This window comes from Aethalodelphis obliquidens, unplaced genomic scaffold, assembly GCF_003676395.1.
Source record: "Aethalodelphis obliquidens isolate GAN/ISIS:26980383/991018 unplaced genomic scaffold, ASM367639v1 scaffold62, whole genome shotgun sequence".
In the NCBI taxonomy this organism is placed as follows: Eukaryota; Metazoa; Chordata; class Mammalia; order Artiodactyla; family Delphinidae; genus Aethalodelphis; species Aethalodelphis obliquidens.
The window spans coordinates 10,559,610-10,578,909 of NW_020838006.1; the positions used below are offsets into that span (position 1 = coordinate 10,559,610).

At 41.8% G+C, this 19,300-nt stretch overlaps 1 protein-coding gene across 5 annotated transcripts in view; it reads right to left on the reverse strand.

Moving 5' to 3' along the window:
• Positions 1–19,300, reverse strand: part of ABHD5 (abhydrolase domain containing 5, lysophosphatidic acid acyltransferase) — a 40,274-nt gene that overhangs the window by 2,285 nt on the left and 18,689 nt on the right. For 3 of the 5 annotated variants that reach the window (XM_027088155.1, XM_027088156.1, XM_027088154.1), the window contains 4 exons: positions 16,731–16,816; positions 13,279–13,651; positions 5,915–6,069; positions 3,069–3,180 (listed from right to left, as the gene is read on the reverse strand). In XM_027088155.1, the coding sequence (XP_026943956.1) occupies positions 3,069–3,180; positions 5,915–6,069; positions 13,279–13,651; positions 16,731–16,816 (726 nt within the window). Of the gene's footprint in view, positions 1–1,557; positions 2,033–3,068; positions 3,181–5,914; positions 6,070–13,278; positions 13,652–16,730; positions 16,817–19,300 lie in introns of those variants that run through there. The other 2 variants (XM_027088157.1, XM_027088158.1) reach the window with 2 other exon arrangements.

Genomic DNA, 19,300 nt, shown 5'->3' on the forward strand with positions numbered 1-19,300 from the left:
ACCATGCAGGAAAACAGATGATGTCCCTGGAACAGGCCACTAAAAATTGTTAAAACAAGTCAATGAAGTGTGTAGACCTAAACCATCAGACCCAACTGCCTGGTGAGTCACAAAACATCAAACCCTTGGGGGACCCCCACACCTCTCCAGCCTCCCTCACCTTTGGCAGAGAACCTCTAACCTACTTTATTAAAAAGACTGAGGCTACAGCTATACCTCAAGTGCTCTCAAGGCCTCAATTTTTTTAATAAAGTAGGTGTACATATTCTCTGACAGAAGTGAGAGAGGAACAACAACAAAAAAAAAGTGAAGGAGGCTGTCTCTGCATCTCACCTCTCAGCCTTTCACCCAAGTTTCAGTCTTAGAAAGGATGAGGTACCACTTTTATATTTTAAAGTACGGTCTATGGCTAGAATCATCTGAAGCATTTGTTAAAGATGCAGCCCAGAACTGCTGAATTAGAGTCTTAGAGACAGAGTTCAGGTACCACTTTCTTTTTTTTTTTTAATATTCAATGGTCTTCACTACAATTATTATTTTTTTTACATCTTTATTGGAGTATAATTGCTTTACAATGTTGTCTTAATTTCTGCTGTACAACAAAGTGAATCAGCTATATGCATACATATATCCCCATATCCCCTCCTTCCTGTGTCTCCCTCCCACCCTCCCTATCCCACCTCTCTAGGTGGTCACAAAGCACCAAGCTGATCTCCCTGTGCTATGCAGCTGCTTCCCACTAGCTATCTATTTTACATTGGGTAGTGTATATAAGTCAACGCTACTCTCACTTCGTCCCAGCTTACCCCTCCCCCTCCCCGTGTCCTCAAGTCCATTCTCTATGTCTGTGTCTTTATTCCTGTCCTGCCCCTAGGTTCATCAGAACCATTTTTTTTAGATTCCATATATATGTGTTAGCATACAGTATTTGTTTTTCTCTTTCTGACTTACTTCACTCTGTATGACAGACTCTAGGTCCATCCACCTCACTACAAATAACTCAATTTCATTTCTTTTTATGGCTGATGTAATATTCCACTGTATATATGCGCCACATCTTCTTTATCCATTCATCTGTCGATGGACACTTAGGTTGCTTCCATGTCCCGGCTATTATAAATAGTGCTGCAGTGAACATTGTGGTACATGTCTCTTTTTGAATTATGGTTTTCTCAGGGTATATGTCCAGTAGTGAGATTGCTGGGTCATATGGTAGTTCTATTTTTGGTTTTTTAAGGAACCTCCATACTGTTCTCCAAAGTGGCTGTATCAATTTACATTCCCACCAACAGTGCAAGAGGGTTCCCTTTTCTCCACACCCTCTCCAGCATTTATTGTTTGTAGATTTTTTGATGATGGCCATTCTGATTGTTGTGAGGTGATACCCTCAGTGTAGTTTTGATTTGCATTTCTCTAATGATTAGTGATGTTGAGCATCCTTTCATGTGTTTGCGGGCAACCTGTATATCTTCTTTGGAGAAATGTCTATTTAGGTCTTCTGCCCAGTTTTGGATTGGGTTGTTTTTTCCGATATTGAGCTGCATGAGCTTCTTGTATATTTTGGAGATTACTCCTGTGTCCATTGATTCGTTTGCAAATATTTTCTCCCATTCTGAGGGTTGCCTTTTCATCTTGTTTATGGTTTCCTTTGCTGAGGCACCACATTTTTGACAAACTCCTCTAATAATTCTGGTACAGAACCCAGAACTGGTACAGAACTGGAGCTCTCATCATCATACTCCATTCTTGATCCTCTCCCTAATGACTGTAGGCTCTGTCTTCCAGGATCCTCCCAGCTCGTCAAGACTTTCAGGCTCTGTTTTCTCTACCGGTGCCTTGTACACAACATCCACAAGTAATTTTTAAAAAAAAGAAAAAGAAATACCTTTGCTTGGCCCTCTTGCTCCCTCTACTATGCTCTCTCTCATAATCACTGTCAAAATTCACGCAGACTCCCCTTCCCCTCGACCCTCACTTACTCCTCACCGCTGCAGCAGTGTTTCTCATGCTGACACACAGACTTGAAGAAGTGCTGAGTAAAAGAAGGGTGCAATCAGCAAATGAACTTGAAAATGCTGCCTAGTATCTCCCACGCACCTGGGAGATTCAAAACCCTTCGGCTTGGGCTTTCCTGGTGGCACAGTGGTTAAGAATCGGCCTGCCAATGCAGGGGACACGGGTTCTAGCCCTGGTCTGGGAAGATCCCACATGCCACGGAGCAACTAAGCCCGTGTGCCACAACTACTGAGCCTGCGCTCTAGAGCCCACAAGCTACAGCTACTGAAGCCCGCGAGCCTAGAGCCCGTGCTCCACAACAAGAGAGGCTGCCGCAATGAGAGGCCCACGCACCACAACGAGGAGTAGCCCCCGCTCGCAACTAGAGAAAGCCCGCATGCAGCAATGAAGACCCAACACAACTGAAAATAAAAAACAAACCAACAACAACAAAAAACCTTTGGCTTAAAAAACGGTTCTAAGAAGATCCATGGTACAGAAAACCATTCTTGTTTAACCCAGAACTCCTTTTTTGTAGAACATTCATACTCATTTGGGAATGCTGCTTTATTTGAAATTCTTCTTTCTCTCTCAACTCTGACCACCTTAACAAGATGCCCAAGGCCAAGACTTCCCTCAACTATCCACAGGCACCTTAGGGGAAGACAGTATGTCTGGCTTTTGTTTTTGTTTTTGTTTTTGTTTTGCGGTACGCGGGCCTCTCACTGTTGTGGCCTCTCCCGTTGCGGAGCACAGGCTCCGGACACGCAGGCTCCGTGGCATGTGGGATCTTCCCCGACCGGGGCACGAACCCGTGTTCCCTGCATCGGCAGGCAGATTCTCAACCACTGTGCCCTGTCTGGCTTTTTAATCTCTCATCAGAATCCAGTACAATGTTTTACATGGTAGGTGCTCCATGAAAAGATGAGTAAATTAAGAAGTGTTAGTCATTTAACTACTTGTCCTTTTAAATTTAGTCATTTACATACTGATAAAAATCTCCTGGACTATTCATATATTTTCAAAAACTAAAAGTCTAAAACACAAACACAGTAAATTTAGATAAACCTTACCTCGGAGTCTGGACATTACAGTGGTAAATGTATTCTGTCACAGTATCATCTGCAAACATTGAAGAATACTTCCGTTTGAAATCAGGCCTTAAACGCTGTACTAGACTTAAACCTATTTAATAGAAAACAAACATTTTAAATTATATGTATGTTTTAAATTATAATTTAATTTATATACAAATATAGAAGAGTTTAGTGTTTGCTTCTATAATGAGCACTACATGCTACATTACACATGTATTCAAATATGTATTTTAAGTGGAAAAAAGCACAGATCCTAGAAACTGCTCTCCTCAAGTTCCCTAAGGAAAGATTAAAATAAGAATAAAAGTCTGTCATATGTTGACTTACTAATATGCTTTAGGAGCTCAAGAACAGTTGCCTAAGACTTGTTTTTGTAGGAACATAAATTGTATTAAACAAGGGAGGTGAATAGGACAGCTCATACATAAAATTAACTTAATAATTTGTATTTCTTCCACAATTACAACACATTAGCATCTATATGAAGTGAATTGGTATATAAATATTTCTTGGGAAAATTAATTCAGAGTTTCTGCTTGGGACACTAGCAGAAGTCCCCGCTAAGTCCATCCACAGTGGCTCTCACGGTCCCACCCCTGAGGTGAGAGGCAGGGGCAAGGCCCCCAAAGCAAAGAGGATGAAGAGCAGGAACTTTTGTCTGGTTACTGTTTTCCCTCGGGGACCCAGGGACTGGCCGGTTTCCCTCTCTGCTATCACTGCCCAATACTCTAGCAAGATCTTATTACTTCTTCACTGGCCCTGCCTTCCCATCTCTGAAGGAATTACACAGCTCCACCAAGAATTCTCATGATGCAGTGGACATTCTGCATCACCCTCACCACCATGTGCAGACAACAATGGGAGGCACAGGACATGGCTTTAAAGGGCCCCTCCTAGGCTTCCTCCCTCCCCCATCATTATCTCCTAACTTCTTTTTATGCTTTACTTTTCCCATAATTGCTACCTGTGTAACTGTGATCAAGCAAAATCCACTTACATGTCAGGACTATAAAGCTCTTAAGCAGCTCATCAAAGGAGGACCAGGCACCTAAGAAGGCGTGGCTCTATTTAGGGGGGGCGGTGAAAAGAGGCTACCTACACGAGTACTGAGGGCATGTAGTGTGGTCACCAATTCAGCCCCTGTGCCCTCTTCTCATTGCTGTAGTCCCGCTGCTCTCCCAAAGGGATGGCACTCAGGCAAGGGCAGGGGCACGCCTGGACAGGGGGCAGCAGAATCTACAGTCACCTATGCAGCAGGTATTGCCTCACCCTCACCCACCCGCCACACCGCTATTCTTTTCTCTTGCTAAGAGAACCTGACTTTTGTGTATCATTTAGGCAGCAACGTTCCCAGGAAAGCAGGCCCCTCGCTCCAGCCCCTGGGAACAAATGATGATTGATCAGTCATAGAAATTTCTTCTTCTTTGCTAATGGAAGAACTAGGGGTGGGCAGAGACATAAGGAGAAGTCTGCTGGGGCTCCCAGGGAAGACGTCCTTCCCTGACAAAGAGCATCATGCTTTCCTTTCTTTTTGTTCGGAGAGCCTGTAAGATCATGCTTCCTGTCCTAGCAACCACTGAGGTAAAAGGTCAAGAGAATCACATACACAGACCCAAACCCTAACATCAAGGAGCTAGCTTTGGGAACAAATGCTAAAACCACCTGCTTCCAGACTGCTTGTTAAGGAAATAATAAAAGGCCTTCTGGTTTAAACCGCTGAGGTCTTCAGTCCCTTTCAGCCAAAAGCCCTCTTAACTGACACAAGCTGTAAGAGGGAAAGGCAGAGGTCCAGACCATCACCATCTGTGACAACGAGGGAAGGAAATTCCCTTGGCTGTGAGGCTGAGACAGAAGAGCTGAGGGTCAAATAACTTAAATCAGAGACTAAACTCAAAATATGACCAGAAACACAAATCAGGAGTCCCCCAAATCTTTGTGAGAAAGGATGACTTTTATCTTCTTAACACTCTGACATTACAGGGCAAGAAAGGAATCTGAGTAATGATACCTGTTATCCCACGTTTATCGGTCAGGTCAGGCTTTGTGACCTGTCAGCTGGACGTCACTAACTGGCCAAAGGCTCAACAGGTCGCTGGGGCTAGCAGATAAACTCCCATGCCTGGGGCTAGCAGGTAAACTTCCCCAAGACACTACTTGCTTGGCTTTTTTCAGAATGTTCAAGGTCACCTAACCTCATCCTTAGCATTTCCCACCTCTTCTGCTTGCTAATTATCTGTAATGTTTACAATATAAAGACCCTTTTTAAAAAAAATAAATTTATTTATTTTATTTTTGGCTGCGTTGGGTCTTCATTGCTGCGCACGAGCTTTTCTCTAGTTGCGGTGAGTGGGGGCTACTCTTCATTGTGGTGTGTGGGCTTCTCACTGTGGCGGCTTCTCTTGTTGCGGAGCACGGGCTCTAGGCGCACAGGCTTCAGTAGTTGTGGCACGCAGGTTCAGCAGTTGTGGCTCATGGGCTCTGGAGCGCAGCCTCCGTAGTTGTGGAGCACAGGCTCAGTTGCTGTGGCATGTGGGATCTTTCTGGACCAGGGCTCGAACCTGTGTGCCCTGCATTCGCAGGCATATTCTTAACCACTGTGCCACCAGGGAAGCCCTGAAGACTCCTTTTTAAGGAGAGGAGCCTGGTTTCATTCACCTTTACGCATGGACTGGTACTTTTTAGAGGAGGAGGAGAAAAAGTAAGGTTCAGTTTTTTTGTTTGTTTTTAAGATTTTAACTAACAATGGTGATCAGCAAATACTCCTCTACTGCTATGTATAAACATTTTGCTTTCCTAGGATACATATACAAGCAAGCACTCACCAAAGGGTCCTGCAATCCTGAGGCTGGCTAAAGGGTTAAAGGGAGTCAATGCTGCTCCCAAGGCTCTGATCCAAATTGGAATTGGTCTCTCTTCATCAGCAAGGTGTGGTCGCTCAGGAAAACCCCAAGGCTCCACTAAAATGAGATGACTAACCCTGCATGGGAAAGAACAGACTTCAGATCATTTGGAAAATTCACCCTAGGACTATAAAGAAATTACACGATTTATAAAGTAAAAATAGAATGAACTTCCTTCGAAAACCTTGCATTAAAGAAAAAACTAATGACTGAACAGGTTACATCATGCTCTTATTATGCATGAATTGATGAGATTTGGTAGGATTTGAGAGTTGTTATGGTAGAAAGAGGGCTTCATTTTTAATCTTTCTATATGTGGAAAGTAACGGATGTGTGAAAGGGTATATGATAACTGTGGTTATTCTTGAGAAACAAGAAAAGACAGCATTTGTTGTTGTTTAAGCTACACTCTGGCAGATGATATAGATCACTGACCATTCAGAAAAATCCAATGGTTCCACGTATCTCATGGTTGACACTGCAGAAATGACTGGAGATTAATATTACACTCATAAAATGGCTTCGGACACCAACAATAGTTATCTCCTATGAACCAAATCATTCTAAAAATTTATGAGGCATTAGCACTTTAGGTGGATTCAAAAGGACTTTGAATGAACGTTTGACAAACATGAAGATGATGTAACAATATGGGCTGAAATTATACCCTTAGTTTGGGATTTCAGTTTGGTGAACAGGAACACATTTACCCTATGCATAACATCATGATATACTGGCATTAGATTCTGTTCCTAATCCTTTCCTAATTTTCTTCTTTACTTCAAAGAGACAGAAAAGCTTCATTCCAAACTCATATAAAAATTGTTTCATGTCACTAATAGTTTTAATTTTTCCATCTTAGGAAGCATCTTTCTGATGAGGGAAAACCAGAACCATGTCCTTGTGATTGTATCACGGTATAACACATCATAAAGATCTTCAACAAAACATAAATGTCCTGACGCAAAACGATATTCAACTGTAGCCAAAACAGTCAACAAATGGCAGCAAAAATCTCCCAAGGGTGAACCGACACTGATTCTGTGTTGGTCATAATCGAAATAGAAAGGTAAAAAAAACAGAACATGGGAACAGACAGCTATTATTTTCCCAATATAAGAAGTTTTCTTATTTTTGTCAGTACAGATAAGGATGAGTTAGTAATGAATCCTTTGCTCTGACTGCATTTTCTCAAACAGAAAGCTTCAGAGCACAGACCCAGAGCATAGAGCTCCAAGGACCCTTGGAGAATACTCAGCCCAATCTTTCATCTCATCAGATGAGAAGAAAGCCGAGATGTACTATGTGACTCACTCCAGAACCTCAAGCTAGTCAATGCAAAACTAGGGCTATGATCCTTATTTCCCAACCCCAGTGTACTAACAGACGCCAACAAGCCATCGGGCAGAAGGCTCTCTTTCCTAAGAATAGGCCAAGCAACATAAGCTAAACAGATTAGTAAAGGTAGGGCTTAACTCTTACCAACTCTAGGCCAGTCCTAACACTATACTCTAAATCTCATAGCATCTAGAAGATCTGTAGAATGTGACTATGAATCTGTGTGAAGGTATGTCAAATGTGAGATTTCCATATACTTACAGTAACATCACTGCTTAAAAGTTTTATGAGACTATTTTCTAATAGTGTATGGAAATGGCAGTGAAAGTGAATTTTTTTTAAAAAAAGTTATCTCTCATATTCTGACTGCCTCCTAAATTCCTATGACAGCCCACAGTGAGATTTGAGGGTTGGGGAGGGGGACATATGCCAGAGGTATGAGTGGAATTAATGAAACAGCCACCTAGTTGAAAGCAGCAAAGCTTCATTTCGGGGAAATAGCTGGTATTATTCACTACTGACTTACCTAAAGAGAAAAACGAACTCTTTATTAAAACATACTCTACAGGAAAAGATGATTAAATTTTCTTACAAACTTGTTATAGGATTTTGCCCAGTCTGCTCTGAGCTCTTACTGACCTGCTAACCCAAGAAGGGGCAGGACAAAGGAAACTTGAGGGAGGAAAGTCTCACCTATCTCTAGTTAACTGATGGTATTGTTTTTGCCTTAGTTTTGGCTTGCCTTGTTTAGTATGGATCTATGAGATTTTAACAGGTTACACAGAGTATATATACAGGAGCAGATAACATTTTTTTTCTTTTTGAAATGGAGTAAATTGCCCCAACTGTTGTTTGATCCTATGCCTTCAGCCTAGCACATGGTAGATGCTCAGTAAATATTTGGAATATTGTGCTTTTCCAGTTTCCTTTTGATCCTTATCTATAATGATGTACAAATTTTATAAAGTATAACCAGAGTAAGCATAGGAGTTAGTCCAGTCTGAATTTTTCTGGTCCCCTGGATGACATTAGAACACCACTGTTATTTCTCATATTAATCTTGCAGGTCATTACTCATTAGTGGGTAGTAAAATCCACTTACAGAGTCAGAGCCAGTCTGTTTTTTAATAAAATTGTATAATTTGGAATAGAAAAATGTATCATATAACAAAACTTTTGTTTCAGACACACATATAATCATTACTGAGGGTTGTAGTCAAAAAAGTTGGAAAACAATTTTTTAAAAGCTCTGCAACAACGTCTAAACTGTAGTTATATATCATCTGCCTCCACTTGTAAAAAACCTCAGAAATTAACTGTCGCTTATTTTTGGTTGTAAGGATTTTAAATGAGAGACCATGCAAAGCACTTAGGCTGGCGGCTCTCAAATAACAAATACCCAGTAAATGCTAGCTAGTTATAGTAGCAAATACAGGAAGATTACTAGAGAATAATTCATTCTAGAAGCATGGGAAGACAGTGGCTGGGACCATGTAAGGAATGAGTAATTTAACTTTTTTTATTCTTCAGAAAAGCTTTATCACAGGCTTTGGCTCACACTCCTTATAATCCTGCACCAGACCAAGTTCCCAGGCTATCTTCTCACCTGCTTCTCTAGTAAGAAGATTATCTCCTCATTTGCTAGGCGCTATTTAGTTTTAATGTATATCCAAACTCATATACTAATCCAGACTCGACCCTCTAATATCCCATAGAGGATAGCCTGATGGGATTGTTAGTTCACATCTAGGCTTAAGGAACGGGTCTAGCCAGACAGCATGTGAGTCATCCTATCAGACATCTTTATCAAGAATCAGAGGCTAGGGACCTCCCTGGTGATGCAGTGGTTAAGAATCCACCTGCCAATGCAGGGGACACAGGTTCAAGCCCTGGAAGCCCGGGAAGATTCCACATGCCACGGAGCAACTGAGCCTGTGCACCACAACTACTGAGTCTGCACTCTAGAGCCCGCGAGCCCCAACTACTGAGCCCTCATGCCACAACTACTGAAGCCCAAGTGCCTAGAGCCCGTGCTCCACAACAAGAGAAGCCACTGCAATGAGAAGCCCGCGCACCACAATGAAGAGTAGCCCCCACTCTCCACAACTAGAGAAAGCCTGCGCACAGCAATGAAGACCCCCTCCCCTAAAGAAAAGAAAGAGAAAAAAAAAAAGAATCAGAGGCTAATGCAAACTACAGGAAAAACAAAGAACCAGCAAAGCAGGAACACAAGAAGAGCTCATCAGTATAGAAACATAATGAAGCATTCTTCTCCAGGTTAGTCATTACAGTAGGTCTTGAGTTTGAAGATGGTGAGCAGATTACAGCCTACAGGGCAAAGAGGTAGGTAACACCTGCTCCAACATTCTGGGACAGCTGAGTCTAAATGCTAACAAGTCTATGGAAACCTGACTTTCACAAGACTTAAAGTCAGCTACCAGCCAGAAATAATACAACAGGAATGACCAGACCCAGAACCAAAATGTACAAAGGAGTTTACAGGACCTACTAAGGAACAAGGAAAAGGACCAGAAAGAACTCGAGTCAGTGCACAAATGAGGCATTCTCAAAAAGAAGTTAGCCCCAGATAGTTCCCATTGGTTCCAAGCCACTGAGGGGAGGATGGGGCACAGAACAATAAACTTAAATACCTCTAACTTCGAGTCAAGTAGAACAGTCTTTCTTCTCAAGACAGGCTGATAAGAAATGCTCAGCCCAGCTCCACATAGTCTGGGGACAGGAGACAGAGCCAGGCAAGGTCAAAAGCAAGATGATTTGAAAACCTTTTAGTGGAGAAGACCAGTTGTAACCTATACTCTTGTGACTTGGAATGGATCTCTTTGCTAAACACTTTCTAAGTTAATAAAAGTTTTCATAGTGTCCTTTTCCTTAGTTTATAACAAATACCTATAAAATACAGATAGTCTCTGTATGGGATCCTGAACAGCAGGGGCCAGAATGAAAAGGAAAATGAAAAGGAAACACTGAGTACACAGATGAAAGAAAGGAGACGGTATCTTTGGCTATTGTTGCTGGTTTCCTCTATTCCCTTTGTTCCCCCCTTAAGGTGATCAGACACTGCTTGATGAAGAAGATTTTACAGAGTGGCAGCCCAAGACACCTCACACAGTGGTCCTGTTTAATTAATGCACATTAATCTACAAGTAAAATTACAGAAAACATCTCTAATTATCACACATCACGGTAAGAGAACGGGGATGAACTAAGGTCATTTTAGCGGAAGGAACGTGAGGTTTGTGCCTCCATTTGGAGTTATCCATTAATCAGTTCATAACTTCTCTGCCCACCAACCACACAGCCTTTCCAGAATGGCCCAGATGTCCCCCTAGAACAGGGCCTTTGCAATTTTTGTCCCTACTACCTAGAATGCTCTCCTGCTACATCCCTTTGAGACCTCCGCCTCAGCTCGAATTACACTTCTTTAGGATACCATAATGGACCTGAGACTGGGTCAGATATTCATCAAGATTTCTCACAGCTGTCATGCTACTCATGTGGTTATTTGTGTCTTTTCCCCCAATGCACTGTAAGCCTTACAAGCACACAAAGTCACTCAACATTATTTTAACAGAACCAACCTGTTTATTTCAATGAAGGACTCATCCAGGTACTTTTACATAAAGAATCACAATTGCTGAATACTCAGTTTTTAATCAATATCAAGAATCTGGGGAAAATATGGGATCACTGCCACAAGTTAGGCTATAGAACAACTTTTATGGACAGAGGCACTCTGCTGCTCATAGAGATGAAGCACACAGGTTGACCTAATGTACCAAAAATTGGAAAAAATTAGTTTTTATTTATTTTCTATTATTAGAATCATTCCTAAACAAGTACATTAAACTAGGCATTTTCACACTTCTCCTCAAACTGTCCTATAAAAATAAACAAAGAATGAAAGAATGGGGCTGCCCATAAAAGATTAAGGGCAGAAATAGGTATGGATTGGGACATAAGTCCCAACAAGTAAAAAAAAGTGTTGTCTTTGTGGTTTTTTCCTCCATGCATAGGAACAATAGAAATTAAAGAGCTGTGGTTTTACTTAGGAGAAAAAAAAAGTACAGATTATATCTATCATACCTGAGGAGGCAAAGAAAAAAGTCATATTCTCAAAGTCCACTTGAGAAAAAAGAGAGAAAGAGAGATAAGAAAAGCAGCATAGTGAGTGAAGGAAATTAACTGAACCTCATCTGGTCTCTATTAGACCATTTTTTCCCCTCCTCTCACCCCACCCCACCAAAATCTTTCTGAAACTCAAAGATTTAATCTCATGACAGCATAATAAAAATGGTCCTTGTAGGGGAGGCTATGCATGTGTAGGAACAAGGATTACATGGGAAATCTCTATACCTCCCTCTCAAACAGCTCTAAAAAAAGTTTTTTAAAGGTACCTGGATCAAGTTAAAGTTGGATAAGTGACATTTAGAGTAGGTAGTTACTTACAGTATACAACAGACCACTCCGCTGCACCAGAGAAAATATGTGTATGCCACCAAGCAGCTTTTCTGGCTCAGGTAAAACCTCTCAGATCACACAGATGGCGACCCTGACAACCACCCAACTGCTTAGTAGGAGTGCAACTTGAAGAAACAGCTAATGCTAAATCTCACTCACTATGAGGCTTGCTATAATTATGAACACTTACACTGGTAACAGTCAATTGTGTTTAACTACATTTGGATCTGTGAGTCTGCTGAACTGTTCTATTAACCATAACATCTGATCTTCTATGGAAATCTAGATGAATTTGCTTAGTCAGGATCAAGCAGAAAAAGTTTCTGTAAGGTAAGAAGTTAACACAAATGGGGACCATTACGGAGCAGTGAGGACGTCTGCAGCAAAGGAAATGATGTCTCTATAAGAACAGAGACATTCTTATTTATTGATCTCTTTCTTCTCCGGTAAAAGAGAAGTGCTCCAAGGAAAGCCATCCCGAAAAGCAACATAGGAAAAAAGCTAGGGGGAAGGAGAACCCTAGAGGTTAACTGCCACCTTCCTATACTGTGTGCTACACTGTGGTATCATCTGGTCTATACTTACTAATCATACAAAATATGATTTTGTGACCTCCCCCCAGATTAGCAACATAAATAATAGGAAATAGCATAAGAAAATAAGGTAAAGAAAGGAAGAGAGGGCTTCCCTGGTGGCGCAGTGGTTGAGAGTCCGCCTGCCGAAGCAGAGGACACGGGTTCGTGCCCCGGTCTGGGAAGATCCCACATGCCGCGGAGCGGCTGGGCCCATGAGCCATGGCCGCTGAGCCTGCGCGTCCGGAGCCTGTGCCACAGCAGTGAGAGGCCCGCATACCGCAAAAAAAGAAAGAAAGAAAGGAAGAGATGTTACAAAGATTCTGAAGTAAACACTCATTAATTCAATGACTCAGAAAAAAATTCTATGGCAATAAAGGTTAGGGCACAGTATAATAATAAAAAAAAGCCAGAAGATATTCTATGCAGGTGTATTTTCTGTAGCTTAGAGATGTGGAAACTAAAATTTAGAGATTAAGTGATTTGCTCTAAGCCGTAAAGATAGCACTAGCACCTACGTCTTCTAATTTCTAACCTCTGGTTTTCTATTGCAGCTTACTAAAACCTGGAAAAGGTTAGGAAAAGCCTGCTGGATCCATAGGTCTAATGATAATAATAACTGTAAACAATAACAACAGTTTTTACTCGTGGCTTAAATTGTGTACATTCTAACAAACAGAAAGTCCTTTCACAAGCCTCCTACCAATGTGTAGCATATGTAATAGGAAAACCTGACAACACTATTTCTGCTACTAAATTGGCCATCAGTTGTGGCTATTCAGTCTACAGGGTCCTTTAAGACAATATCTGTCTTATAAGGTTCAGACACCAACAACCACCAAAGAGGGGAACTGGAAACCAGCGCTTGGGTGCCTCTCTTTTGTCACCATCACTTACCTTGATGGGTACTTCAGTGAGTAGGCAGCACCCAGGAACCCACCCAGGTTGTGTCCAAGCAAAATCATTTTGTCCAATCCTAATGCACATCTCCACTCTTCAATGGATTCCACAAACTGATTCTCTACTTCTTCTGCATCACTGTCAAATCTGGGTCGGCTACTTCGTCCAAAGCCCAGCAGGTCAAAAGCATAGACAGGTCTATTGGTGCAAAGATCTCCAAAATTCAGTGCCCAGAGTCCAAGACCTCCTCCAAAACCATGGAGGAGGACAAGTGGAGTCTTATTTGAAATATTATGAGAAAGCTTCAGTGTCCATATTTTATTTCCATTAGATATACGAACAGGTCCTTTTTTGTATGTGCAGGGGACACCTAATGGAAACATAAAAGAGAAATTCTGCTTAGTGTCACTACTTCTGAGAAGGGGAGTATTCTCAGAGCAATCAGAAATTAATAATTTAGAAACCATCTGGTATTCATTTATATGAGTTTAGCCTTTATTATATCAGCCCTAAAAAAAAAGTGCACATTTTATTGAAGCAATTATTTTTTTCTTTAATTTTATTTATTTATTTGTTTGTTTACTTCTTCATTGTGGTGCACAGGCTTCTCATTGCAGTGGCTTCTCTTGCTGCAGAGCACGGGCTCTAGGTGAGCGGGCTTCAGTAGTTGTGGCATGCAGGCTCAGTAGTTGTGGCATGCAGGCTCAGTAGTTGTGGCTTGCAGGCTCTAGGGTGCAGGCTCAGTAGTTGTGGTGCACACACTTAGTTGCTCCGCAGCACATGGGAGCTTCCCGTACCAGGACTCAAACCCATGTCCCCTGCACTGGCAGGCGGATTCTGAACCACTGCACCACCAGGGAAGTCCCAAAGCAAGTATTTCTTAATTACCATATTTTACATCTTGGTGGTAAGATCTATCTCAGACAAGTCTCAAGCAACTGTGGCCTAGGTTTTCTGGCAAGTCATGTCAGCTCTTTGGACTTCTTTCCATATCTATCAGTTGAGGGTACTGGAGTGGAACTTAGTGGCTGCTGAATCCATTATTTTAAAGTCTCTAGCTTTACAGACAATAGAATACTACCTTGTATGTGTAGAACACTTGAAGATTAAGCATTGAACGTTGAACTCAGACTCAAAAGAAACATTTTTCCCTAAAACATCATCATGAATTTAGGGAAGAATTAACATGTATTAAACACATAACTGAAATCTTAAGTCATCATAATGTTTAGTAGAAAAAGATGGCAGGAACTCCTCAGCATGAGGTGCCAGGTAGTCTGAGTTCGTATCCAACAATCTCTCTAGAGAAAGCAAATAATCACAATTTTGTAGATAAAAAATCTTTCTTGCCCTCAATGCTACAGGACTAAATACTTTAAATCTCCCCCAAAACTGACTAAAGATGAAACTTATTTGAAATTCTTTTACATTAAATTATCAACTGAATAGCTACACTTAAGATATATCTTAATTATTTGTGCATATACATCTGCAGTGGACAAACACGGAGAACCGGGAGTTTCTGCCCTTTAACCAAATAATCTCCAGTTTTGTACCCACATAGTGGCAGAGGGGAAACCCAGCATTTGCTCAGAATATTAACAGAGCCCAGAGTGAGTGGAAATGACACCAGTTTAGAAAAGGAGGTGATCCGGTACTAGTGCCAAGCCAAACCACATTCTGAACATAGATGTCTGCACATTCCCATAAAAACGATCTGTGACCTCTATGAGAGAGCTCACCCCACTGTATTAGCTGCTTGCTTCTATGTCTGATATTAAAGCAGGGGCCAATTCTCACTCCTATTTGCATCCCTAGAACCCAGCAGTAGGAAATCAGTATGTCTGTTAAACACATGAATTGAGTATCTAGCACCCTTTTTTTTAATCTCCTGACAAGAATTTTTTCTTTTAGTAAATCACAATGACAACTTTGCCAGCTTTGTAGAGAACAAGATTACCCAAACATACAGAGTAGAAATCCATTTGCATGTTAAAAATCCAAATAAGATGGCTAATTGTCCCCTTCTTTGGATATATCCCGTTATGGTCACTTACTCCTGAATCATTCAAATGCACAAACAAAATTCATTTGTGGCAGAGAGTATGAAAAACAGGTGTGGACAAGTATATGCACAAATATACATAATAATCATGTATGTGCACTGCACCACTTAAGCTCTTCCTCTAAACAAAATTTCACAGTAAACACCTTTACTTGAAAGTATACCCACAGATATCTGGGAACACTCTGACAGTAAAAGTGTGGGTAAATTTCAGTGCTCACAAGAAACAAAAAAGATAAAGGTTTCCACACTACTATAAATGTAGACATAAAGAATCCTAGAATACTAGACTAAGGATCACCCCGCCCACTCCTCTTATGGGCAAAAACTAGGAAGGTGAGAAAAGGAACTTGCCCAAGACGCTGTAACCCCTGGACTGCAGCCCTGCGCCTAGAACAGGTTACCTGGATGTAGTCGTATGTGTTCTACTAGACAAGGCTACTTGCTCTGCGATATGTGTTCTACTAGACAAGGCTACTTGCTCTGCCTGCTCTCAGAGCAGTCTGCGGACCTCTGGTGAGCCACAGATCCTTTCAGGAGGTCTCACGAGGTCAAAACTATTTTCATAACAATCTAAGACTTTATTTGCCTTTTTCACTCTCATTCTCTGATGGGTATACAGTGGAGTTTTCCAGAGGTCACATGATAAGTGACTACCAACAGTCTGAATGCAGAAGCAGATATGAGAATCCAGCTGCCTTACATTAAGCCAGATATTAAAGAGGTGTAAACTTGTAAACAATGTTACTCTTTTCACTACATTTGTTTAGAAAGCAGTTATTTTTAGAAAACATGTTATTTATTTTAACCTGCAATGGGTTTATTACTATTGTTTTAAAATAAATTAATAAGTTGACATATTTTGAATTATTCAGCTTTAATTTTTTTTTTTTTTTTTTTTTGGCGGTATGCGGGCCTCTCACTGTTGCAGCCTCTCCCGTTGAGGAGCATAGGCTCCGGACACGCAGGCCCAGCGGCCATGGCTCACGGGCCCAGCCGCTCCGCGGCATGTGGGATCCTCCCTGACCGGGGCACAAACCCGTGTCCCCTGCATCGGCAGGCGGACTCCCAACCACTGCGCCACCAGGGAAGCCCTCAGTTTTAATTTTTAATACAGTAAATATTGATAGCTATAACCTCTAAACAAAGTTCCTTGGGGTACTTCCTAATTTAAGAGTATAAAAGGGACTCAAGACCAAAAAGTTTGAGAACCCTTGACTTCTTCCCACACTTATGTACTTACTGATGACACGTAAAAGGAAAAAAAAGTTCTTTTGCCAACAACTAACACACAACAGAATCTGATCTTCAGTTTCAAGGCGATGCTTTATATTGGACCTATTTTAGTAAATGGCTCAGTTAACTTATAAGAAGAAAACCTTACATTTTAAAATTTTCTCTTCAGCTTCTTTAAGGTGTGATGTTGACGAAGGACACCATGTGGGAAGCCAACCAGTTAGCCATCCTGACCTGGAGCATCAAAAACAAAATACAAATAAGTGAGTTAATGCTCTTCTCAACTCCCAACTGTTACATAGGGAGAAGAAAAGCAGAATAGAAAGTATACTGTCCGTGTGACGAGGAAGCTATCTGTATGTGACAAATTCACCTAATAGGTACAAAGCATTGTGATAAAATACTGGGATACAGATACCTTCAACCTGAGAACCTACAAGTAGATCTCCAAGTCCATCTTACCTTCATGGATAGTCAGATTCCACATAATCAAGCAGAGACTAAAAATGGGCAGAACAAGAAAAGACAAAAAAGGCATTCCACCACCCCACTGCAAGACACTTTCTTATCAGGGTGGAAGTACAAAAAAGTTAAAGACCATGAGTATGATCATTTCAATGGCAGGTTCACAGCAAGTACAAAATATACCTACTGTGAGGGCTGAGAGAAGAGACGTCTTATTAAAATATGAGATTTTTTTTAAAGCTTCAAATCTCATGGTTAAGTGTAGAACACACCCCTAATACAAATGCAGAGGATGAGCTCATGTCCAATCTACCTAGCATGAATGGTTAACTTTTAAAAGCTTTGGATTCCAGCAAACAGTAGATGATAAGAAGGCCCCAGGCATCTGGCAGAAGACAGGGAAACAAAGAGAACAAGGAAGCAGGCCTTGCGCAAGAGGAGACAAAAGGCATGGGGAGGCTGGAACTGACACACTTTGCTCTTAGCCAACCAAGGAGAGGGTGAGCCTTCAACTCCTGGTCTAGCAGCAGACCCCAGGCATATCCTAACAATCTGAGATAATGCAGGGCATTAGCAGTCATCTGACAGTTAGCAAGCGCTCAGCATATGGCCAGTATCACTTAAAGTGAGAACTTTCTCATCAAAGAGAAAATGAATTAAAGAAGAAGAGAAGCCAACTACTGCAGAGTCCAGATGAGAGGTAAGAGCCAGAACGAAGGCTTTGGCAACAGGAATGGAGACAAGAAGATGAGGAATATTTAAAATTAAACAGGGGGCTTCCCTGGTGGCATAGTGGTTGAGAGTCCCCCTGCCAATGCAGGGGACACAGGTTCGTGCCCCAGTCCAGGAAGATCCCACATGCCGCGGAGTGGCTGGGCCCGTGAGCCATGGTCGCTGAGCCTGCGCGTCCAGAGCCTGTGCTCCGCAACGGGAGAGGCCACAGCAGTGAGAGGCCCGCGTACCGCAAAAAAAAAAAAAAAAGAATAGCTGTGAAAAGAGAAATGTGCTAAGTTCTAAATGCGCTGATACAGCATCTACCTTTTCTAAGCTTTGTAGGCTCATCCTACTGCATTTCCCTTCCCTGTAAAATTTCTCTGGGCATTATGTATAACAGGCGCTCAATAAATAATGTTTGCTGAATGATTAAGTCACTCACAAACCAAGGTACTCTCAGTCCAAGCTACACCCATTTCACAGATGTGAACACTGAGGTTCAGAAATGCAGGCCCAAGAGTATTCAGCTAGTAAGTGACATAAGCAGAGATGTGACCTGAATTCTGAGTGACTTCAAAACACTTTTTATCTCAGGTGACTACCTTCCTTAAAATGTCTGAGGAGTTGTCAGAATAAAATCACATTCCTTAAATCTGCACAGAAGATGCTTTACAATCCATCCACAGGTTACTTCGCCCCATCTTGTCTTTTCACATTGTACTTGTTTTTTTTTTTTGCGGTACGCGGGCCTCTCACTGTTGTGGCCTCTCCCATGGTGGAGCACAGGCTCCCGACGCGCAGGCTCAGCGGCCATGGCTCACGGGCCCAGCCACTCCACGGCATGTGGGATCTTCCCGGACCGGGGCATGAACCCGCGTCCCCTGCATCGGCAGGCGGACTCCCAACCACTGCGCCACCAGGAAAGCCCCACGTTGTACTTTTTCAATACCTCATAACTCCCAAAATTTCATGTTATTTTATGCCTCTATGGCTTTTCCCTCTGCCCAGAATACCTTGCCTTTTCTGAGATACTGTCCCTGATCCTGATGCCAAGAGCACAGGTGATTAGTCAGTCCTCTGGCCCTTGTTACAGGTATAGTTACTATTGCTGTGGTTACTTGTCTACTATTTATCTGCCCTACTGCACTCTGAGCACAATGAATACTAAACCCACGTTAAAAGTCATTCGTATATTGCCAGTGCCAAACACACTAACCGGCTTGTGGCCACGTGAGTGCCTGGTAACTGTGTGTGTGAAATGAAGGCCTTGGTCAAATGAAATACAAGAAGCGGATGGAGGAAGGCAAATGAGGTTCATTTCTATAGGCAGAGAGCACTTACAGTTCCACTAGTTCTTTATTAGGTGACAGGATATGGGCAAGATGTGGGCCTGAAACCCCCCCAAAACAAAACAAACAAATGTCAACGCAAAAAGATCAGTCAAGAAAAGGGTAATCAATAGAATGAACAATTTAGGAAGGTGATGAAAAGCACTGTAACTCACATTTTTTCTCATATATATTTTTCCTTTTTATCTGC